Source organism: Harpia harpyja, chromosome 2 (genome assembly GCF_026419915.1).
Source record: "Harpia harpyja isolate bHarHar1 chromosome 2, bHarHar1 primary haplotype, whole genome shotgun sequence".
Taxonomy (NCBI): Eukaryota; Metazoa; Chordata; class Aves; order Accipitriformes; family Accipitridae; genus Harpia; species Harpia harpyja.
In genome coordinates, this window is record NC_068941.1 from 13818987 (window position 1) to 13843839 (window position 24853).

The 24853-nt window shown below is 40.9% G+C and overlaps 1 protein-coding gene across 1 annotated transcript in view; it reads right to left on the reverse strand.

Annotated features, from left to right (window-relative positions):
* SLC7A11 (solute carrier family 7 member 11) overlaps positions 1-11196 on the reverse strand; it is a 61578-nt gene extending 50382 nt beyond the window's left edge. The window contains exons 1-3 of the mRNA XM_052815545.1: positions 10080-11196; positions 6999-7125; positions 2778-2893 (exon numbers count right to left, since the gene is read on the reverse strand). Of these exons, the coding sequence (XP_052671505.1) occupies positions 2778-2893; positions 6999-7125; positions 10080-10356 (520 nt within the window). The 5' untranslated portion in view covers positions 10357-11196. The remainder of the gene's footprint in view (positions 1-2777; positions 2894-6998; positions 7126-10079) is intronic.
* Between the last annotated feature and the right edge of the window lie 13657 nt (positions 11197-24853).

Genomic DNA, 24853 nt, shown 5'->3' on the forward strand with positions numbered 1-24853 from the left:
TGCTTCTACAGATTGTTCAAAGTTGCTCAGAACAGATGTGATTTCAAGGGGAATTTTGTGCCCAGCATATGCTTTTCCCCTATAAATAGCAAACCAAAAATGAGGGTTTTTTTTAAAGGTCACCATCTCCAGTAGTTCCATTTTAGTTCTCATCTGATCTACGTCTTCTCTGCAGCACTGTCATTCCTTTTTCACCGCAGAGGCACTGAGGTGGAGTGGTGGAGAGCAGAATGGGCTGTAGCTCCTCTACAAAAAGTACTCACTTGCAGCTGGTAGAGGAGCAACAGTATTTGCCACTCCCCATCATAATCCTGGTTGCATCCATCTCAGGCAACCTTTTAATAATAGGCTTAAAGTGCAGAAAAGGACAGTTGGGGCGGGGGGGGGAATGACAAAAGCTGTCTTGTGACAAGGATAGAAAAAAACAGGCTACAGTATTAGGTGAGGCTTTAGAAACTCACTCACTAGAGATTTTAAGACCAGCTTAGACAAATATCTGTTAGAAATTGTTCAGAGATGCTGATTGTGTTTGGGGGCAGGGGATCACCTGGAGATTTTTCAAAAATCTCTTCCTGCCCTTTCTAGCATGATCAGAAATGACAAGGTAAAACTACAGAACAAAGTCTCACCCAAGGACAGAGTTTAATGGTGATTGCCACTACCTTTCCCCCTGCGCAATAAAGACAGATACGCGGTGAGCACTCTGTCATCAGGCACAGGAGGGAGAAGGGACCAGGAGTGGGTAAGAAGACAACAGGCACATCAGTTCACTTTCCGATTAACAAAATTTTCAGTGGAAGCAGACACTACCTTTGGCACCATTAAATTGGATTATAAGATCTTCGGGGCTCCAATGTGTCTGTTCAGCTCAACAACACCTTAATCTTACCTATCACTCTGCCTACATGCACAATACAAAACATTCATAAAAATTACCACCACAACAGCTAATTCTTACCATACAAGAACAACAGCTATTCACCCTGGGATCCCTGAGCTTAAGTGTAGCATATGATCAAAAACTACTACAAATGAAACTCCACTGTAGAGGACATTGCAAAGAATAAAGATAAAGACTCAGTCTGACACAGCACTGTTTTCCTCAGCATTGTCCCATTCACCATTACAAACTTCCTACAAGAATCCCTTCTTTCGGTGAAATGACAGCTCATCCTACCTGCGCTGTACAGACCCGCGCTCACCATAGGAGCTGCTGTGAACTCCTCTCTCCCTTTAGGCTGTAATTATTTCAGCGTAACTCCACCCCCCGCCCCCGCAATGCTACTTCTTTGTTTAATTACTTTGCGAAGCCCTGGCTTATCACACAGATTTTCAATTAAATTAAAAGCAATAAAAACCCATTTCAAATTGTTCACTTATTGTGTTTGAATCACATGCACTTAACAAAATGCTGTGATGGAGTCCTCACTTAACATTCCTTCTGTCTCAGTGACCTTGAAGTTACTGAACATCTGTTTCACCCTTATCTTGCACTGAAATATTTCAGACAGATGTAGCTGTAAAAAGTCATTGACCTCAAAATTCAAGCCCTTAATTCAATTATTCCTATGAAACCTATAGTTTGTGCATAATTAAGTTAGAAAGAAATGCGGTCACATACTGATTTTTTTAACACTCCTGGCAGAAGGCAACTAGCCACAGTAACCTGGAGACTGGAAATTTCAATGTCAATTGAACTCCGTACCCCAAAGAAAGAAAAGGTCATCTGAACCTATTATTGTGCAAAACTGAAGAGGTCTCCAGCGTGCCTTTGATCATTTTGCGTGTCTTAATTCCTTTTTCCAGTCCTTTTGTTTCTGATACGTGCACGCACTGACCAGATTGAAAGGAACAATCTGTTACTAATTACTCAGGTCTACTCTGCACTCTCCTCCCAGCACAGCTGAATGTGAATGCGTGTGCACGTGTGCAAGGCGCACCATCACCAGTGACCAGACAGAACTGGAAACAAGCCTCCAGCACTACAGGCACATGGCTCCAGGGTCCCACTCGCATCACGATTCCTGCCTTCTCGTTTCATGCAGCCTCCCACACCAGCCCAGGTACACTGTAAAGCTCCTGGTTTCAGGGTAGCCTCCCTCCTTCCACTGGCAATTATTGGTTCTCTGTAGCCCTAAATGGTCCCTTTTACACTAATTGCAAAGTTAGCAAGGGTAGGACAAGCTGCCATTAACAGGCGTGCGTTTTCACCAAGCTGTACACCCTGCTCCCAAAGTCATCAGTTGGGTTCCTGCTTCCTGAACCGCAAGTGCCTCAATAAGTTTTATTGCTGTGAAGGACAGTGTGGGACTAGGGAAGATGATCTCATGTTGCCTGTGCTCCACTCCAGAGAACTACATTTCTTCATGGCATCATACTTGGCACTCAATTGCCTCCTAAAACAGAGGTAGAGCAAAGCACTTAAAATCAGGTAATCATTCTTCCATATCTCTGGCACTGGCTCACCATCTCTTAGGGACTGAAATTGCTTCCACAAAAGTAATGAGAGTTCTGCCATTAATTCAAGTGGCAACAGAATCAGCCTTGGCAATAGATTTTCCCTGCCATTAATAAAGTCTACTATTCTTTTTACTACTGCGTATGTTCACAAACACACATACCCAGGCAAAAAGTCACGCTGATGCCCTTGGCATTGGATGCACAGTCATTTTGTAATGATTCACGTCAAACGACTACCTGTTCAGTGTGTGATTACTTTTTTTTTTTCAATTTACATCATCTTTACCCCTCCCTGAAACATAAAATTGGATACTTACTGATGCCAACAGCTGTTATAAGTTTAATCGCAAGTTCTGGGATTTCACACTGCATAAAGAAAGGTTCCAAAATGTAACGTCCAAATGCCAATGATATCACTGCTGTGGCAGCAGGGCTAGAGTAAAAACAAAAACAACAACAACAAAAATCACAAAATTAATCTGCAATAGTACATAGATAATATTCTTATGAGATCGTGCTGTAACTTTCCTATCACAGAACTGTGAACCATACTTAATTCTGGAGCCTGCTTGTAACTATGCTGCCATGTACCATGATTTCTGATTGTAGCAGGAAACCACGAGCTGTTTAGCTTTGCTCAGCGGTTCTGATCTTGAGAGCAACACTTCCTACTAGGATCACTCTTACAACTTCCAGGTTGTGAAGCAGCCATAAACAGAAAGGAAAGATATCAATAGAAATCTTCATTCACTTGCTGGAAGTGAACATGGCCAGAATTAGATTACATGGGCAAAACCCTGAGCAAGAGTCACTGAGGACTTAATTTTAGTGGCCAGATATATCTCACCCCTCAGAGACACAAGCAAATTAATTTCAAGCAAGCTGAGAATTCTGCTTTACTGAAATAAGTATCCAAAACCTACTCAAGTCTGTTATTAAAACCTGAGACAATGCAAAAAATGAATGAAAATGGGATTTCCTAAAATGCAAACAGAATTTGTTCCTTTTAGTGACTAACAACTTCCTGACACTGCAAGTGAGAGCAAAAAACCTCAAAGTACAGAAAGCATCTCCCATGAAACAGAGAAATGTGAAGAAAGGCACGCAGCTGTGGCATTTACCAATTTGAAATACTCATCATATTCATACAGCCTTTCTCTTTGAGACAAGCTAAATGTTTGCCAGAAGCCTTAGCACTGACACGTATTAACAGCAAATTACCCTGTGCCTCGGATCAGACACTATCTGCGTATTACAGTTCCAGTGGTCTGTTCACGTTTTGTTTGGGAGGACACTTTCACCCTTCTTAGGAGAGCTGGTGGCATCTGTGCTTCATCTCACACTCACACACAGTAAGGACAAAAGGGCATATGACTCTGCCTCAAAGAATTTTTGAGTTAAACAAGAGTCCATGTAAATTTCTTATAAAAAAATCTACAGCATTTAATAAAATAATGCCTCACCTTACAGAATTTTAATAAAAATATAGTTGCTAAAAATGCTATGGAACAGCGTAAAAATTCTGCAGAGAAGTTACGATTCTCTGTTGAACGATAAAAGAATTTTCCACAAGAGAGTTTCGCCCTTGAAACAAACCCCACTTTCTTAGTGTTATGACTCAACCAAAATGTCACACATTGTGTTGGTCCAAACTGCAGAGCAGCAAAGAACAGAAGTATCTTCCTCGGAAAGTTTCTGCATGGACAAATGAGGGCTGCTGCTTGTGCATCCCCCATGCACGAGGACTGTTCCTCTCGCTGGCCAACAATTGGCTTTGCAACTTTTGCCTTTGCTCCAGGACCAAATGACCTCTGTGCTGGATTTACACAGACATTTACTGACTTTACCTCGGTGCAATATTTCTAATTTACATTTCAAGAAGATCACCAGGCTTCCAGTTTTAAGTACGGCAGCCTGCCAAAAGTAGTTTGAAGTGTCCTAGATCAGATCAAAGATCAGATCTTTGGAGCTTTCCCAGACCTTCTTCCTCAGTCCCAGCTCCTTTTTCCAGAATTTGGATTTTTCCTTCTCATTTTGAGAAGCCTTTTTAAAGAGGCAGTCGCTGCCTCTATGTTTTTAAAAACATAGTGGTTTTTAAAACTTAGCTCATAAATTATACCTCTAATAAATAGCTGTCTCTCTCATATTCCCATGTTTGGGGGGAGATGTTGCTGGCAGTGTAGTCAATCTATGGAGGTGGAAGTTGAAGGAATGGGGTGTTTATCCTTTTGACTGCAATCCTAAAGACAGGCTGGCAGCTCCCTAAACTGCGTGTTCAGGAGGGGACAGAAAGCGCATTAGCAGCTTTCATTGAAGGACAAGGAGCACAAAAAGCCACCGGGAAAGGAGCAGACAGAATGCCCCAGCACATACCACAGGTGAGTGAGTCACTTGGCATCACACTCTCACCCAACCTGTGTTTAGCAACCACCATAGTTAAGTGCTGCAGTCGTCTTCACTTGTTCGAAAACTAGTTGTTTTTTTTTAAAAAAGTATGTAATATACCCCCAACTTGACTTTTGGGGAGAAAAAAAGTTCCTGCTTGTACTGGATGAGGAGCAGCACAGTGTAAGGCACATCTAAACAGCAAGGGATGCTGGCACAATTTAATCAGTATGTGAGCAGAGTTTAAGTGTGTCCTAGACAGTAAAATAGTGGCTGAAAAGACATACAAGAGCAGGAAATGTTTATTTTGGTTGCGGCTGCTCCACCAGCCCGTGGGTGTGATAATCCTGCAGTCTTTCAGAATTAAAAATGGCTTAGCTGAGAAGCGTGTGTGCAACTTCATCTACTGAAAAAAACCTAGATACATATTAGGTCTCAACTTCTTTGATAGCAGCAGCCAATTAGTTTACCGATGCAGGAGTCAGATATAAAACTCTACACAGGGTTTCAGCAGCACTGCTCTGATCATCACAAGTTATAACAAGTACGTCTCCCTTGCTGCCTCTCAGATTTGATGATTAAAGAATCCACTGATGTTCCTTCCCATGCAAGATTATTATTTTCTGGGTGTGGGGCAGATCACAATGACTAAGAGTGTTTTCATGACACTCCTGGGACACTGTCATATGTAAAAATAATAATAATTTTGCAAGGAGAGGAATTTGTGAAGCCCGGTTTCTTGTGGGTATTTGTGCCTAGGTTAATAAGTTTCCCCTGCCTAGTAAGGTGCAGGTTAAGAGTGGGATTTCTAACACTACTCTCTTTTGTTGATTCTGTGATGTGCAATGGCATAGCTACCTTCACAGCACCGTGCTGCTCACAGTGAAAATATAGGTCTGTTTCCTCTGCCTGGTTTTCCTTTTTGGCAAAAAGTTAATACAGTTAAGACATCTGCTCTTTCATCACATTTGATGGAAATTATGCAGTTAATTCAAAGGTTATGTATGGGTGGGGAGGATGTGAGGGACCATCTGACATACACAATTATTTCCTCCGGAAACAAGATAAGAATTTATGGATTCATAATGACTCGGTGCTGTCAGTGCTTTTAAGCTCAACAGTCTATGCTAGAACTTGTCAATATTATGTAAACATAGTTGTGATTTGAAACGAGGCTTGCGCTTTTGTGACTAATTTGCTGATTGCGGAAGAGAGGGGAAAGGAGTGCTGACTAGCCTGAGGCAGGAATGGAGCATTTCCGAAGTCATTTTGCATAAGTGAGTTGCCCTGTTCTACGTGTAACAAGCTCTTCAGCCTCAGCAATACTGTAAAAAAAAAAAAAAAATATATATATATTAAAAATTCAAAGGGCCATATTTGAGTTTGATACAAAGATCCATTTACATTATGAAAATTTATTTGGTATGATTCGATAATTCAGCATCTTCATATTGTAATTCACCTCTACAATGTCAAGAGCTGCATGAGTCACAGGCTTACAGACCAAAACAACACTTTGGACATTTTAGATATGTAAGGACTTAATGTTCCTTTATTTGGCCAGTTAGTGCTTTTCATAGCAATCAAGAGTTACATTCTCCAACACCCCACAAAAACAAAAAAAATGGGGACCTGAATTGACATGTAAAGAATACATGACGCCCCAAAATCCAAAAACTACTAGGCAATAGCTTCACCAGGAGTTATTCCTGCATCCACAGACAACAGCAACCACTCCAAAAGCTAGTGCCAAGACTGAGAAAATGTAAAGGTGACTTTCCTCTTCCACTATACTATATATAAGCATGGGTATTAGCATTATTAGTGACATTAATGGATACAGTAAGCTTAGCAAAATTAAAGCTAGTAGCTGAATTTGTGTGGCAGACAGTTTCCTTAGAATAGGTTTTTTCCCCCCCATACATGCACACATGTCTTCTCGAATGTTTCAATGCCAACGAGCAAAATAACATTGTTAAATTCTCTGAAGCAACCATACTAAAAAAACCACAGCTCATTGATCAAGTTATATTTGATTTGTTTTGCCCATCACATATTGGAGATTTTTCTTTAAGACTGAAAAGTGTATTGGCATCAGAAAAGAAACACAGAAAAGCCACAATACAGTTACCAAAAAGCCACAACACACTTACCGAATGATGAGTAATTCAACCCAGACTCTCACAAAAGCGGGTAATGGGCCAAAGGCCTCCAGGATGTAGGTGTAGTGACCACCAGATTTCTTAATGCATGTTCCTAGTTCAGCATAGCAGAGGGCACCTGTGAAAGTTAAACCATGGCATCACGAGAGATATCCAGAAATACCTTTCAAAACATTTATAAACTAAACAATGGAGCTGCTGTGGTATCACAACTACTTTTGATATATTTTAATCATTTTTTTCAAGCAACTTTGTAAGTTTTAATTCATTCAGCTAGACTTGCTGTTAACAAAACTGTACACGTATTCAGTTACATTTACATGTAAAGCCACTGAACAAACTATTTGCTATCAACATGTTTCATTACTCTTCTGTATCTCGTGGTAAGGGACAACAAAACACTGTGTCATGCTGGCTACCCCGGCTCCTCAGCCAGCCTGACTGCACTGCTAAGTGAAAGTCTTGTGACACATTTGCTTGTTACCAAATGATGATCAGCTCCTTTCAGCCTCAGAGATGCCTGGCTCAGTCTCTGAAGAAAAGCCTGAAAACTCTATTACCTCTCCTCAGCCATGGGCAAAGCAATCAACTGGCCAAAATTTGGAAGCAGGTGTTGCAGATTAAGAATTTTCCTAAATAGTACTCCCAATGTCTTATATACAAAATTCGGGGGATGGCTTAGCCCTGGCTTTTCAACACTGGTGCAGTGTTGTTGTATACTACTAATGCAATGAAAGCTCACTTTCCTTCTGCATTGCCCTAGATACAGACCACTTCACGTTTTCATAGCAGGGGCTCATTTCACCCTTTGGTGAATTTACACTGACTAAAATAAAACCCAAATCATCATCACACTGCTGCATCAGCTCATGCAGAAGTGGTTCAGGCCCCTTTGGAGCAAGTGCTAGTGGCATTCCCAGCCAGTAGCAGCTCTCAGAGAGCTCCCCGAGACTGCTGCCGGCACAACGTGCAGCCTCTGCCATTACGGAGCAGGCAACAGCGTGCTGCAACCATGAGGACCTGCGTGTAGCCTTCTTCACCCATGCACCATCTGCTACTGTTGCTTAATGAGCCATCACACCGTCACAAAGACAGTAGATTCTCAGCTCCGCGGGGAGACCACATCAGTAGAGAAGTGTACCACGTCCGATAAATGTAGGTAGCCCTTTTAGAAGAGTCCGAGAAGCCAGATGAAAACAGTAATGAAGTTTGTAAACACTGCATCACATAGAGTTAAGATCAGCAACATACATGAACTCATTTCAGCTCTGTTCTCTGCAAGCTTTTGTGCTGCAGCACTTTAAGATGAAAACTACAGTTGTCAAAACCACATAACATGTACAAGCCCATTAAAGCTGTACCACATTATGACAAATTCCATCCTTGTTCATTTGCTTTGTTTGGGGCTTTGCAAAAATGTGGCAGCTTTTATCTGCTGTTCTTCAGCTTACCTGAAAAAGTAGTTAAAGGAATTTTTACAGCCACATTAAAAAAAAGTTATTGATGGGTTTTCTCTTGCCAGCCTCTTCTGTTCAGGATGAAGTGACATTGTGTTTCGATACGTGTTATACTCACAGCCTCAGCAAGACCTTAAGTGATCTTTGCATGTGATTTTACTATAATTAAGTCACACAGGGAATTAAAAACACTTATGGTGTAAGAAAATATGAAAAAATAAGTGTAACAGATACAATCAGAAAAAGAGATAGTATCTTTTGCTGGGCCAAATTACATGGTTCTTCATACCTTGAGATCTGGAAAACGATCTAGAAAATCCTTCTGATAAAAGAGATTATTTTTCTTTTTTTACAGACTTTACTTCACAGCCAGAAAATTACTACTATTAACGTTAAAGCCCAAAACGCAATGCTCAAGCAAATTCTGTTTTGACTAACTCTAAAGACCAAGGTCTTCTGACAGGGTTACAAATTGTATCTGAGATCTTTCTTTGTAGTGGAATTTTGGTTACAGGCAGGACTTCCACATTTGTACAACAGATTATGCTGCACATTGTACCAATACATTTAACATTTGACCAGAACGGGTCCTAACTTACTTGCACTGTCTGTTTGGCTTGGGTGGGCTTAGCCTGTAAACAGTTCATGTTTCTTTTAAGCTCAGAGCCAATTTACACAGGGTGGCATTTGCATGTTCCACCTATTAAGCAGACACGCGCTAGTGCGTGTTTGTCCTCTTTACCTCCTGCCAGAAAACAAGTCGTTTCTGTTTTAAATAAAGCCAATATTCATGTTAGTCCTTCAGCTTCTTTGAGATTAACTCATTAAGTAGGTCAATGGACCCTCTGTCCTGCAGAGGCCAGGGTGGGGTTTTCTACTCTGAATGGGGGCTTTGTGTACAGAACAAATAAACTGGCATTCTTCAGAATTTACTACTCTTCAAAAATACATAAAATTAGCAAAAACTGTCACAATAGGCAGGCAAGCAATGAAACTCGTATTACAAATTTGTTTCCATCACACTGTTTTTTGCAGCACAATCTTTCAAAGCAACATCATGAGCGAGGAACGAAGTAAAGACCAGTAATACAAGACTGGGGAGAGGGGTTATTAATGTTGTTATTTTGCTCCCTTTCATGCCAATACAGCTTACGCCCAGCGAGAATTATTCCTCTCAGACCTTGCTCTAGCCTCTAGGGAACTAAGTCGAGCTGTCTAAACATTTCGCCGGTGTTTGAGCGGAGTGACCTGCATCCCCCGCTGCTGGGGGCCTTACAAGCGAACCATAAACTAGCTCTTACAGCCAGAAGAAAAACATTATACATACAGCACATTGTATGGCATAAAATGGACATTTACTTTTCCTGTTCCTTTAGGGACCCATAAGAAACAATAATTTACGCTTCCAATCTTTACTGACCCGGCGCCGGGGGAACAGGGGCTGCATACCTCTGCGCCCTCCACGCAACCTATCACGCAGCAAAAACCTTCTGGAGCCCTATTGGTCCTCAAGCTCCACACTGTGCCTTGCTATCCAATGGCAAAATCAGACAAATAATAGCAATAATCCACCGGCCGCCCCTCTGGACCAATTGGAAAATTTTAAGGAACTTACCAAAGAGCGAGAGGATACCGCACACTGTCCAGACAGTCAAGGACATACCCACGCTGCCCGTGTTCTTCAGGATGCCTTTGGGAGAGATGAAGATGCCAGCTCCAATGATAGTGCCAATTATGATGGATATGCCCCTCAAGAGCGTCACTTTCTTCTTCAGCACAACTTTTCCCTCCTGGGCTGGCTGTCCACTGTCCATAGAGGGCAACCTGCCATTAGCTTGCCCCTGCAAGTAGCTTCCATTAGAGACCGTGGTTACAGCAGCTTTCCTAAACATGCTACAGTGCCACCAGCACGCCGACAGCAAGCACAGGCAAAAAAGTTTGCAGCAGAAACTCAAGGGGTTTTTTCCTCTCTGCGTAGTCAACTACTTAGTCTCTTCCTCTGCCCTCTCTTATCTTTCCAGCTGCTCCTACGCACAGGTAGCAAGCTCCTAAAGTGTATTTGAGCCTTTACTGCGATCTGAGCACTGCTCAGGAACACCTGCGCTTTCACACTGCGAGCTGGTACTGCCCTATCATTGGAAACCAGCTCAGCTTCCGCGTGGACTTGTATTTAAGCTCTTGTCATACCAAGTTACTCCAGCTGAATGATGATGCAAATTCTCCAGGTTTGCATCAGCCATTTGAGAAACCTCTGGCATTACTCAGCATTTCTCTTTTTTTTTTTTCTTTTTTTTTTTTCTTTTTAAACAGTAGGGGCATGTTGCACAACCGACCTGAGGGTGGTGGGAAGAACAAAGCACTCGCAAGCAAAACTGAGCCAATCAAGCTAAGCACATCACCCTCGACACCCCGAGACACACTCCCAAATTTTTTTCAAGCAACTCGGAGCCAGAAATAAAAGCCTGCCTAAACACAAAGCTCGTCAGAGTGCAAGGGGAAAAGAAATCAAACAGGATACGTCATCCCTGGGTCTAATCCAATTTCTTTCTTGAAAAACTCCTCTTAACGAAAGTTAAGTTTGCGGGGCTTAACTTCTTGTGTCGCAGTTGATCAGCCTCTCTCACATCTATGTTACTTACCCGGAAATCTCTACAGGGACCTGCACCCACCTAAAGAATACATACAACCCCTTGTTACCCTGAGTTGCCTAGCAACACACCCAAATCAGCCTAACGAAAACCAGGGTTATTTCCACAGTACAGTCATTTTCATACATGCAGTGTGTTTCTAGGATGTCAGTAAGCAACGCTGCAACGACACTTCCCCTTAAGAAATACTATTAACGTTTACAGCCACCTCGCGTGTGTGATCTGGCTGGAGGAGGACAACACCCCAGAGCATGGGATCTCCAGCTGCTCAGGAATCAGAAAGGGGGTTTTGTGTTGCTGTAGAGCTTCCCTGACCAGATAAACAGGTAATCAGATGCATAAATACTTTTTTTTTTTACGACCAGATCATTCAAATTCAAACCTGAGAAATTAAACTGTTAAAAAGAGGAGCATTCTCATAAAACAGAGCAAAAATCAATAGCCTTCAAGCACTTGTAACCTAATCGAGGGACAGCCTGTGCAATATATGCCAAAGGGGAAAAATCCTTCGTAGCATAACTATTGCAGCTGCTCGTGGCTTCAGATTAGATCAGTGCAAAGAGAAATGATTACTGCAGTTACTGCTCTTACAGTTACTGCTTAATTAGGACCTAGGATTGAGGGGGGGAATAAGATAGAAGTTAAAACCTTTTATCATTTGAAAAGCAGGCACCGAGCTCAGAGCACTACTGTGCTTTCAAATTTATGTGAGAAAGAGGAGATCCTGGAGTGTCAACACACTGCAGCTGTAAAACTTCAATGTTTTTAAAGCATCATATTTTCAGTTATAACTCACCCGTAATAATGTGCACTGAGATAAATGAAGGCATAAAAAAAGCTTATCTGGTTTAAATGGTAAAAAGCAAAGTGATTGTAGCTTTTGACTACATACTGATAGTGCTTGCCTATTTTCCGAACACATCCTACTTCTCCCTCCACCTGCTGATGTGCGCAGCAGCTGATCCCTCACTTCTCTGTACAGCTTACGCTCCCGTTGTCACTGCACCTTCTGCCTGACCTTTCGGGGAAGCAATTGCCCCTCCAGCGTGTGCCATGGGTGACTGCACAGACCGACTGTGGGCAGGACCTCCTCTGGTCACCGCACAGTCCAAACCAAGACAATTTTCACGGCACTAGTTACATGCAAAGCCACGAGTAGGAGGTGTGTTATGCAGAATTGTTTTCCCCGATATACATTTCACAGGCTACCCCCCAATAGGATTATAAATGCCTGAAGTAAGTAACTAGATCAAATCAAACCAGGAAAAAGCATTAACCACAGAACTGGGTTGGGCCGATGACCTTTATTTTAATTTTCAAAGGCTGTTTAATGAAGAAACACATGACATCTTAAAACATCTAATATTTTAAGGTAATCATTCTTAACTAATGCTTACCCTTTATTTACACAGGGAGATGGTTCCAAGATCAAACCAAAAGCTCAGTACCTTCCCAGACAATCTTGAGGCAGCTCCCAGCAATCCAGCTGTCTGCATCAGTTATTCAGTAAAAACACTGGACAGTATAATGGCTTTCAAATTTCATTTGACCACTAGCCAGAAGAATGTGTGTTTGCCCGTTGGACATAGCTATTAATGCTCTCCCCACGCAGGGAAAAGGGTGCTTACTTCTTCTGTGGTATAGGGATAACACGCATGCAAAGCTTAGGACCATGTGAAATTCCCCGTGATATTTCTAAGGTAGGAACTAAGGAAAGCTGGATGCAGAAAACTCGTTTTCCTAAATACTGGCAGCTTGCTAGTGATCACGCTATTTGTAGCCTTCCCAGTGAGTATGGTTGTGTATACTGCTTCTCAATGCTAGCCACTAAAAATAAACAAAAAAATAGGAGCACTTTTTCTCCTTTGAGTTCAAGCCTTACTTCCAATTATCAGTTCCACCCAGGACAGGGAATACTTATTTGGTGTTGGGAGATTATTTCTTATATTCTGGAAATTTCATGAGAATTCTCCATCATCTGAGCCCAGTCCCGAGGAGGGCACAGTGCTGGAAAAGGCCCATTACTGACTGCTGCCTCTCATTACATGGTATACTCACAAAATCTGTTCCAATTATTTGTAGCCCACCAGCCACTTTCATTTGAATTATTCATCACAGAGCAAGGACCATGGTATCACTATGCAACCGCAACACACAATGCTCAGTGTCTTTTCAGAGAGCTCTTCTGAAAGCGCAGGGCTTAACCTGTCCAACACTCAGAACAGCCCTGTTCTTCCATAAAAATCCACTCTGAAAACAGAACAAAAATGTGTAAGGTGCAATTTTCTTTAGACCGATGAAATTATTTGAAGCAATGTCTCTAAAAACGATGCTTTGAAAAATAAACCTTCAACCTCTAATGGCAGCTGGCATTGTGCACAGCCTTTTATTGTTTCTCTCTGGCTGTTTTTTTTCCAAATTCATACACAATTTCTCCTGAACAAACATTTTAAAGCACAACCAAGATCATCACTGTGAAATGGTTTCCTTTTGAATCTCACCATCAGCCCTCAACTACCTATCCACTGTCTGTTTCAAACAGAAATCCTTACTGGCCAAGCCCGCGAGTCTTCCTATGCCTACACCCTGCAAAGAGCTAAACCACTAACCGAAGTAGTCGGGTCCCCATGCTAGTTGCCTGTGGCCATCGGTGGGCTCTGGTGACCAGCACCAGCTCTGCTGCTGGGACCTTTCATGATGTGTATAACACAACATTTCCCTCAGCTGCACCTCACTACTCCAGCAAATGAAATACTCGAGCATCACGGGGAGTAATGACACTACAGTGTTTCACAGACTGAACACGCCTGATACAGGGGTACCCCATTTTTCACACTAATAGATTGTGTGCCAAATACCTGGACACAGCTGTATGTCTGATTCCAAAGAAGCTACAGCTTTGATATTTCCCCTGGGGAATGCTACAAAACACACACACACACACACACACAGCATTGCCCTTTATGGGAATGCTACAACACACCCACAGCAAAGTGAAGGACCTAAAATTCAAGCCTGGACTTGAGTCTCCACTTCTCAAGCCCACAAAAACTCCTTAATTTCTAGGTGTAGCAAGCATACCTTGACAATCCTTCCAGGCATTTGTATATCAGCTTATTGCATCGAGCAAATCCAAAGAATCACAAGCCAAGCCTCCAGGCCACGGATTGCCACACTGACTGGAGACACGGGAATAAAAAAGGAAGTATATCAAGACTGAAGAGGCGAGGAAAGCCCCAAACTCTTTTGTGTGGGTGGCATGGCATGAAAAAGTTGTTTAGAAAACCGAGCTGAGTCTTCTCTGTATAATGCCGAGCTGTTTGTGAGCCTCAGAAAGCAGCCCTGTAGGAAGGCGGTAGTCTGGTTTCAAATGTCAAAGGAGGGCAAAATACCTAAAAGTATTTGTTTCATGTAGATAATCTAGCATTGATAATTTTCGACTGGGGCTTTTCTGCTCCTTTTGTAGTGTTGAGAAATAGATTAACTAGCGGGGGTGGGAACAATAAACTGTAAGCAATTTAAGAACTAAGGTGTCACTGGGATTTAAGTGAGAATAGTATCATCATGAAGTATACAAAATTCTCAGTAGATTGGGACAGGTTTTTAAGTTACAATGCAAACCTAGAACTACGAGAAGACTAAAACAATTTGTTATTGTCTCTACTACAGGTCAAAACTTTAGTTAAAAATGGAATTACTGAGAATGTCAGGGGGAGTGTTATTTTGTAGTCAGAGACTCACAAATTACTTGCTTAATTATTTTACATTCCACTTTGTGCAGGACAGCAAAGAAGATATTTAGAAGAAAAACAAAAAATGAGAAGGAATGAAATACCCATCCAGCTCAGAGGCTTTAAAAATAAGACAAAATCCTATAAGAAATCCAAAAGCAATTCAAATGTTTTTTCTTGTATTTTCAGTAAAAAGCTTCCAACAAAATGCTATGCAGTCAGCAAATAGAAATCTGGTTCCAAGAAGACTGCAGACAACGATAACAGTTTAGAAGGCAAATACTTCAGAAAGTTTCCCTGTCTCCAATTTGCTGATAGCTGCCAGTCAATTTTCAGCTGGAAAAGAAAAAAGAAAAAAAAAAAAGGATTTCAGAAATCCCTCCTATTTTTCTCACTATTAAAGCCTTATTTCAAAAGGCATGATGACTTCAGCTGAACAGTTTGACATTTTAATGATTTTTTTTTTTTTTAAGTGGACAAGAATCATTAGTGCCTGGTACCAAGTAAGAAAGCTCCACATGAAAGAAAGCCAATTCTTACTGAAGCCCTGTGTATGTGTTTTATACCATCTCATTTTTCATATTCAGGATATACGCAATTATAACCTAAGCAATGCTGTGCAAAAATATTATTCTTGAGTTTTCTGTGTTTGCATTTCTCATCAGCAGAATGACAACAATTTGCAGAGTTACTGTGTCATTGTTCTTCAGCTATTGGATGCAAACATTGAAATACCCCACGGCTTTCAAGAAATCAAGACCTCAGGGTAAATTTCCGTCAAAACTGCATGTGCCAGATACCTGGCACAATGGCAAGATTGCTGTCGGCTTCAGGGAGTCAGGATTTTACTTGAGCTGTCTCAGGCTAGGCTGGGCATGTGAACAGAATTAATCAGCACTTCTGAAAAAAATTAGGATTTCTTAAAAAAAAAAAATCAAGATCGAGACAGAATTAGCACTAAGAACATTTTCTTTCCTAGCTCATTTCTCTTTTCCTGATAATTCTTCACACTAGATAAAAAGCTTATAATGTGAAGAAATCATATAACAGCTGCCTAGATTATCAAATTTAGGCTTGGCTATTGAATTACTCCCTGTTTGCTTTTATTGTATTTTTCATACAATTTATACAGTATCATGTATACAAGAAACAGGATCCTGGGGCATTTGCCTTGCTCCTCTATTTGGCCAGGCGCTGTACTTCATGTGAATCATGTTTTTCCACTATGAATCAAATCTTTCTTTTTTTAAAAGGGTTAAGGATACTTATCCCAATTCACAGGTGTGACAGACAGATTCAGCCACTGAATTCTGTTACCAAAATAATCTATCCAAAATCTTGGGAAAGGGAATTTCAAGAACTTTGCTTAAGTTTTAATTTACTGACCACCCTATGGGGAAATCTTTCAGATCACTTGTCTTAATCTGAACTCCAGTTCCTTATTCTCACCCTTAACAGAAGGTCACCCTTCTTTCCTGTTAGGTTTAGCAAGCTCATTCCCCTCCTGTTGCATACAGCTTAGACTAGATGGAGCATACATTCAAAGTTATTTGATTTTTCTGAAACAGAAAACTACACTCTTACCCAAGAATAATTGTAATGGGATTTTTAGTTCCCTTCTCATTCCTCTCTCAATTGCCAGATGCAGCAACAGTCGCATCTATGGATTTCTCTTTTGGTTCATTTAATGTAGCTTTTTGTCTGGAGACCAAACAAGTCTTGGCTGTGGCCTCTTGCAGGTCACAAACACAATAAGGTCAGACTCCAGTCAATAAACTGCCAGGTGGTTAGGGCTTCTTTAGCCTTCAGCAGCAATGGCACAACATGTGTATTGAGAGAGATGGACAGAAACAACTCAATTAAGGGTTGAAGCAGTGACGGAGTTTACCACAAGAAGGGATTAAACTGCAGAAAACCAAAAGCACGTGTGTGCAGAAATGCTTCACTGGTGAGTGGTGGTCAATCATTCACACTGTCATCGTAATTTAGCATTGAAATGCAGCCTATGGATCCTACAGGGAATCATTTTATTGGCATCTAAATGCGCATACTATGTCTTCTTGAAGTACTAAAAACTCCACCAGAAAGGGCACTCGTTGGAGCACCGCCAAGGCACTTCAGCAGTTTGTACTAGTGCAGCTCCATATATTATTCCCACATTCCAATAGAGGGGAGCATCTTAGTGCTGAGGTCAGCCTCTGTTTCTTCTTTGAAAGCAAAGTTCCTCTTTCCCACATTCACAATATATTCTTCACAGACACTGTCTATTCAAGCATAGTAATTTTATCATGTTTTGTGACATTTAGTAAGAAGATTATGAAGCCAATGTACAGCAGATGCATGCAGTGCATGGGCATGATGAGGGTATCTCTGTCTACTCTAGACTTTAAAATTTTGTGCAACCCAGCTGCCATGTCAGAAATCTGCCCTCTTCCCCTTCGCCACATTTGCAGGGAGGTACAGGTTATGCAGAGCCTCAGAAGTCAAGTCTCCAGGACAACAGAAAGTGGTGTCATGGATTCTAAGTACATTTCAGATTCATGCTTCACATATAAGCTTACAGCCAACAGCTCAACCCCCTCTGTGTATAACGCACCAATTCTAGCCTTTTTCCATCCCTCCCACATTTAATCTAGTCCAAAGATTAAGACAGAAAGCTCTTCTACCAAATGCCTCTACTTCTATCATAGGCTCTTTTACAATAAAATGGATGCTTAACTACAGTGTTTTATTCTTTGTTGGTATCTTGCTTGCACTTCAAGGAGGAGAGTTGAGAGGACTCTCTAAGAGCACACTTTGAGGACTTCTGCCTTAAAATAAATCAATATAATCAGTATTGCTCACACTTTTCCAGAAGGTCCAGGCCCCTCACTGTAGGGAGGGTGGCAGAGAGGGGTTCAGTGGGATGAAAGACTCCTACTCCTCTCCCACACACACACGCTGCTGAAATTTGGAGCCAATACATAGAGTAAAAAATATACATAGTCAGCCTCTATAGCAAAAGCAAATCCTGCCCACTGCATAACCTGTCACACACAGAAGGGACCTTCCCCTTAAGTATACAAACCTGAGTATATAGATATCTCCATTACAGGATACCCCATCAGCTTTATGAGTGAAAGTACAAGTTGTACTTGAGTAAAAACAGTACACGAAGTTAACTATGGTCATTTTCAAGTAGCACAATACCTCCCTGTAAAAAGTACTCCTTCTGCATACAGAAGGCTCAAAGAGGGAGTACAGAAAGATGCTGCACTGTAAATCATGTGAACACTTACCAAAGAATAGGTCAAAGTACCACAGAAATTTAAGTCGGGGGAAACTTGGCCTGCTCCTGTATTAATTTCTATTCAGGTTACATAATGCAGGCTTTTATTTATTCTTAATTTAAACCAAAAAAAAAAATGGAATAAGTGTTTATTTGGACAGGAGTACAGTCTAAGCAGAAGGATCATGCTAATCATCTGAGTATATTTTTTATCAATAATTCATTAACTTCAATTTATTAAACCGTTTCAGAGAAACTAGGGAAAATATCCCAATTTGGTTTTCTGAAAACAACATAGATTTAAAGGCACCTCCTCAGACATGAGAGTTATGATTTTGGTACGAGGGACATCTTGCCATTAGTTGTTGCTTCGTTTTCATTTTTCATCTTTACTTCTCACTTTTTCTCCCACTTAAACCACACTCTCTAAATTCTGAGCTAAAGTAGGAGCCATTCAGAATTTCCTCTTATTTTTCCATGTCCCTTTCCAGGGGGCAATGAAGGTCCAAGCCTCAGTGAATCTCCACGAATAATGTGGAATTCACTCTTTGATCCCAGTACGCATCATTATCCCAGACAGCTCAGGTAAGCCTCCACCAAGCAAAGCAGTTTAATCCAGAGCTTTTCATTGTCCTTTCTGCCCCTTAGGCCCAGCCAGCCTTGTGTGTCCACACTAGCGCACAACCAAGCAGAAACCTCAGTGGGGAAACTGCAGTCACCAGATTGCTTTTTAGCATTGGTACCATTTCTTAAGCTAGGCTGGGGGCTGCCACATCTGCTTCCCCCCAGTGCAGAGTCAATTCCACTCAAAGACAGGAATTTCTGGTTTTCTCTAGACAGCACAGCAAGAAAGAGCAGTATCATTAAAATGGGAACTACTCTATTACGGGTAATTTGGTAGTAATTCCACTGATTCTCCCCTTCCACTGGTCCTCCCCTCCCAGATGGGAAAGGCTTCATTGCTCCTTTATCAAGGAAGAACAGAAGAGGCACTAACAGTCAAAATACCAAGAAGTGCCAACAGATCCTGTAGCCAGAGTACAGAGTTTTTTGATGGGCTCTCCTCTTCATATGGACAGCCTTGCTAATCTTCACAGCATGGAGGATATCACCATGAAGCACAGTGCAAAGGACTGAAAGGTCAAAGTAGTAAAGAATTTTATTTTATAGAATGTATTTCGCATTATATTTCTAATATTGCTTCTCCTGACAAAAGTTATTCTGAACACACTGGGCGACAAAGTAGAAATTCAACCTCCTGACAATTACTCTGTCAGAGAACTGGAAATGAGAAATGGTGCTCTGAGCCACTGTCCATCTTCCTAACTCTCCCTGCATCTCCCCATAAAGGGTACAAAGTCCAGTTTTCCTGGAAGAGTTCCCTTTCCTCTTGTCTTCTGCATGGCATGCACATGCAACCATGTATTTGCGAAGCTATGCACCAACACAGTGGAGCCACAGTGACAGATGAGTCTCTCCAACATCCGGGAGAGCTTTTTACATACCCTGTTTTAATTTTATCTTGTGAGCTTGTCCTACCCCAGCCTTACCTATCCAGATATACAAAATCCACCTCTATAAGCTTCAGGATCTCCTAGTAAGCGAATTCATCTTGTTCAATCTGAAAATGAAGTAATCTTCCCATTCCAAACAGTCCAATGTATCATCTACTTAATCAGTACGTTTTCTTTTGATTTAAACAAACAATATAAATGCAATTTTCAATCACTTAGGCGAGAGACTGAAGCTAAAACTCTTCACCTCACATACACCAGGGGCAGAACTTCTTCCATCACCTCTTATGCTATGCTGAGCATAAGAAACTCAAGTGACATGAAATCACAGTATGTCTTGTCAGAAAGAAAGCTGCAACTCCTCGGGGTAAAGGACCCATACATTTTTATTTCCTCTCGCATGGCCTTGCATTTACTTCCTCTTCTCCACTTCTGATAATTACTGACTTGGGAGGGTGGAGAACAGAGGGAAAGGTGGGGAGAAAAGCCAGGAATTGTGCCAACCTCTGGTTTGAAAAAGTTGTTTTCTTCTCTATTTTGGCAGTAAAATTTTGCATTAGTTTTCTTGCATTCCATAACTGTAACTATCACTGACTTAGTTTATAAGGGAAAATTGTCAGAGTATGCAAAAGTAATTCCAAAGGTAAAAAGCAGGAATGCTTCAGCCTCTATATTCTGGATTTTCATATGTCTGTTGGCAGTTTCTGTAATCGCAGCAGCAGATTCAAAACTCAGCACCACAAAATATATGATGAGGTGTAACAGTACAAAAGTTTACTGGGTTAAAAGGAAACCTGCAACTATTTTGTTCAGCAAATAAAGCCTCAAAGAAAAAAAAAAATCTGGGAACAAAACCAAGTATGCATCGGTTTGTTTTTTTCTTGAAAATAAATGTCCAGGTGTATAGCTATCACCCAGAGAGTGAACATTTCGGCACACCAGGGAGTATGCAAGCATGAATGAAGGCACTTTTGGCTCCTTTCTCTGCAACCAGTTGACAGGCTACTCTCTGTGTGTATTTTAACAGAGCCTAGGGATTATATCCCTTTGTCCCTGTTCAGATATGAAAAGAGCCAGCCATACCTGAGGCGTTGCTATCAGGACTGCAAGACAGAAACAGAAGCCAAAATGGCAGGCAGGCACCAGCACCACTCCAGCATGATCAGTGCAGAAGTAAAAAAAAAAACCCAACCTCCATTTCAGTGATTACCTCATACTGTCACCTATCAACTTCAGGTTCAGAATCTGCCCCTGCATAAACATTGACCTATTGGCAATATCTATCATGCTGAGAAAGGGACACTTCTTTCCTCCAGACAAGACAGATATGCAGTTTAAACCCCCTGGTTACCAAAACCTTCTCCCTACCTAGCTGCCAGCTAAACTACTCAGCTTTGCACAATAGCCCGATAACAAGAAGCAGTACATCATCTCTGGTATTTAAAATTAAGATGTTGCTTACAGTTATGCTCAATACTTAACTTTATCTGCATGGCTTTTCTGCTTCCATACTCTTCTGATTTGAAATTACAGAAATTTATTTGCATTCAGGGCTCCTCAATATATTCTTTTTGGTTCTTCTTCTGTTCATCAGAAGGATATTTTCATCTTCTAGAGTCTGACACCATCCTGAAGAGCAAAACATTATAAACAGATTACAAGCAGTGTGCATTCAAATAAATTACATGTTTAAATGTGTCAGTTAAATTATAATGCTCAATTAGACAGCTAATTATGTTGAAAATGCAGTTGTGTGCATAAATTGATGGCCACTCCCCCAGCCTGCCTTGCTGCTTCCATTCATATATTGTCCCTTTATAAGTTTTATCTTTCAAATATCACCTGGCAGAAGGTTTATCTAAGTGCAGTCATACACTGCTTTACTGTTACTTCATTTTAAAAAAATCATTTCAAATACAATTCAACATTTGCACTGAGTTTTACTACCTGCCATCAGAATTTTAGTGGCAGTAGGATTTGTGGAGCAGGCTCCCAGACTTCTCAGGGTCACATTCCCAATGGGCTTTCCCTCTGTTTATGATGTCTCACTTTCCAGGATGCTTTTTAATCAGACTCACTGCATCATTTTACAAGGAAAAAATAAATTTATTTTAAATTTTCACGCACATGTGAATTTTACAGATGACCTTTTGAGTTAACAAAGAAGCTGTGCACGAAACCGTAACTGACACAATTATATTTATAAAACACAGCATTAAAATTGCCATTGCACTCATTAATATTAGCTAGGACCTGAAAATCAAGTAGGAAGAAAAGTCTGTCAGCATCAATTAATCAAAATTTGATTTAAGGATACTACCTTGGTATGACAAAATACATCCTCATACGTATTCATGACATCTCATCCCACAATCATCATGCAAAATAGATCTTTTCAGATATATTCTCAATGTTTCACCTTTCATTCAGTTTCTATAGGTTTACAATGTTTATTGGCAACCAATCTAACGGAAATATTTATACACAGCAAAACCCAAGCTTTCGTAATTGATGAGATCTGTGAAGAGCTAAATGACTTGTTTGGTGTTTCCAGACAGTTACATATCTCATTTCTTACAACATGAAAGGAATCATCAGTAAAGTTCATCAGTATCACTATGTTAAAAATTTAGGCAAAATAAACAGTATGATTCCACCAAAGAGATAAAAATAAACTCCGCTCAAGCTCAGCAGACAGTAGCATTTCAGGCAGTCAGCTGTTCTTTTCAGTTCTTATGCTTAGATAATACAGAAAAATTAATGGTGGGGAAAAAAGCTCAAGCCTGACCATTTTCTTTCTTTTCTAGATTTTTTTTTTACTTCCTTCTGAACTGTCAAAGGTAAGAGTTTCATTTTAAGGTCTAATACCGTTGTCATATGGTTTCTCCATACTGTCAGGCCATGAGAGCCATTATTATTTGTGAAAGTGTTCTCAGTCAGCCCATATTTCCTGATAATCCATTTAAGATACCTCCCAGTAAAGAAAAAACAACTGAACCAAACCTGTATCTGTAGTTCTGGGCATATATGGTAGTAAAATCCAGCTCCTTGAGACATCTTAAATTAATCTGGATAAGTACTGCAAATGACAATGTATGAACCCAGCAGGAACAGGGAGGTGATCATCCCCTGTACTCAGCACTGGTGAGGCTGCAACTCGAGTGCTGTGTTCAGTTTTGGGCCCCTCACTACAGGAAAGACATTGAGGTGCTGGAGCATGTCCAGAGGAGAGCAACCAAGTCGGTGAGGGGCACAAGTCTTATGAGGAGCGGCTGAGGGATCTGGGGCTGTTCAGTCTAGAAAAGAGGAGGCTGAGGGGAGACCTTATCGTTCTCTACAACTACCCGAAGGGGGGTTGTAGTGAGGTGGGTGCTGGTCTTTTCTGTCAGGTGTCTGGAGATAGGACAAGAGGAAATGGCCTCAAGTTGAGGCAAGGGAGATTTAGGTTAGATATTAGGGAAAATTTTTTTACTGAGAGGGTTGTCAAACATTGGAATGGGCTGCCCAGGGAAGTGGTTGAGTCACCATCCCTGGAGGTATTCAAAAAGCGAGTGGACAGGGTACTCCAGGGCATGGTTTAGGGGGCATGGTTAATGGTTGGACTCGATGATCTTGAAGGTCTTTTCCAACCGAAATGATTCTATGATTCTATGAAACTTTGACAACACAAGAGACAAAATGATCTATTGTACTAGATCTTTTTATTTTATTTTATTTTTTACCTCTATGGTCATTGAAGAGGGAAAGCCTTCATAATTATGCTCTGCTTTGTCCCTTCAGGGCTTGTAGTAGCTCCTCTGAAATATCTCGAAACTGAAATGAAGGAATTCCAGGGTATGTTTTTATGGCACATGCTACAAATAATTTATTCCACTTTGAAACTAAAAATTCTGTTTAAGTGCCTTTTAAAAAATGGCATTAAAATCCACACATCAATTTTTGACATGTCATTTTGAACCACTAGTCATGGTACAACAAACTATTTGAAATATATAGAAGCAGGGTTAGTATTTATCATTTGGTCCTATGTCTCTGAGCAGTGCCAATCTGCCAGCCTACAGAGTCAGAGAGTGACACTGAGAGGGGCTAGAAACTGCTTAGAGATTTTTAAAGGTTCTTATGACTGTCACTAAGCTTGCTGCTCCACAAGAGATTGAAAAATGTGAGAGGTTTTCCAGCTGAAGTCACGTGTGTGTTAAAGAGGATTAACATGAACAGCCAACTAGCAAATGCCAGTTTCTTTCTTTCCATTTTTTTAATCCTCCTTTTTTTCTATCCTGCAATAAAACCTTTTTTTTTTTTTTTGCCTCCTTTTCTATATATTTTCCCGCTTTTGGAATAACGCACAAAGGAAGCTGGAAGACATTTAACAGATGAATCTAGCACAACGAAATTCTGTGCTACAGACTCTGAGGATGCAGACCGTGTAGTAAATCTCACTTGAAGCAGAGAGTATTAAATCACAGAACCACTGGAACAACTCAGGATCACAACTGTTCATTTACACAATTCAGTTGTTGCATGCTTATCTCTGCATTCTCTCCTGCCCCCAATGTGTATATCAACAAAACCTGTTCAGTCAGAAAAACACCTTTGGGTTAGCATCCAAAGCCATTGCAGACAGAAATAAAATAGAAATGCTTTGGGTGAATCACACTAAAAGGCAGTCTTCAGAGTGACACCTCCACCAAGGCAGAATGCAGCACCGCTGCTTTTGGATGTTGTGCAGCCTCATCGCATCAGCTGGCCAGCTTTCACCTTCATCTACATCTCCAAAACATTAATGACATCACAGTTTGGCCCAGTTCTAGAATTACTATTCACACACAGTAGGTTGGCTGATATAGCAAGAAAAGTGGAGAAACAAACATTGTAACTAACGGCTCTTACTATTTTTCCAGGTTTGAATAGTTTAATCAATTAGTTATATACTTCACGTTGAAGCCTTTCCATGATAACCTGACGTGTTCCCTCAGTGCACTCTCAACTAAAAGTTAAGGGAAAGTAAAAATACAAAGGGTTTTTTCTAGTGGCAAAAAATGAGACCAGAGGTCTGTGGTTAATACTGAGCCAGTATTATTCACCTTTCTCTTCTAGGAACAGTTCTTTTCACAACAAAGAAGTCATTTCTGGTTACCCGATTAACTGCCGTATACCAGCTCAATGCCAGCACCACAGCAGTTCTTCAAGGCATGGCAAATTGGGTTCACCAACAAACACCATCTGAC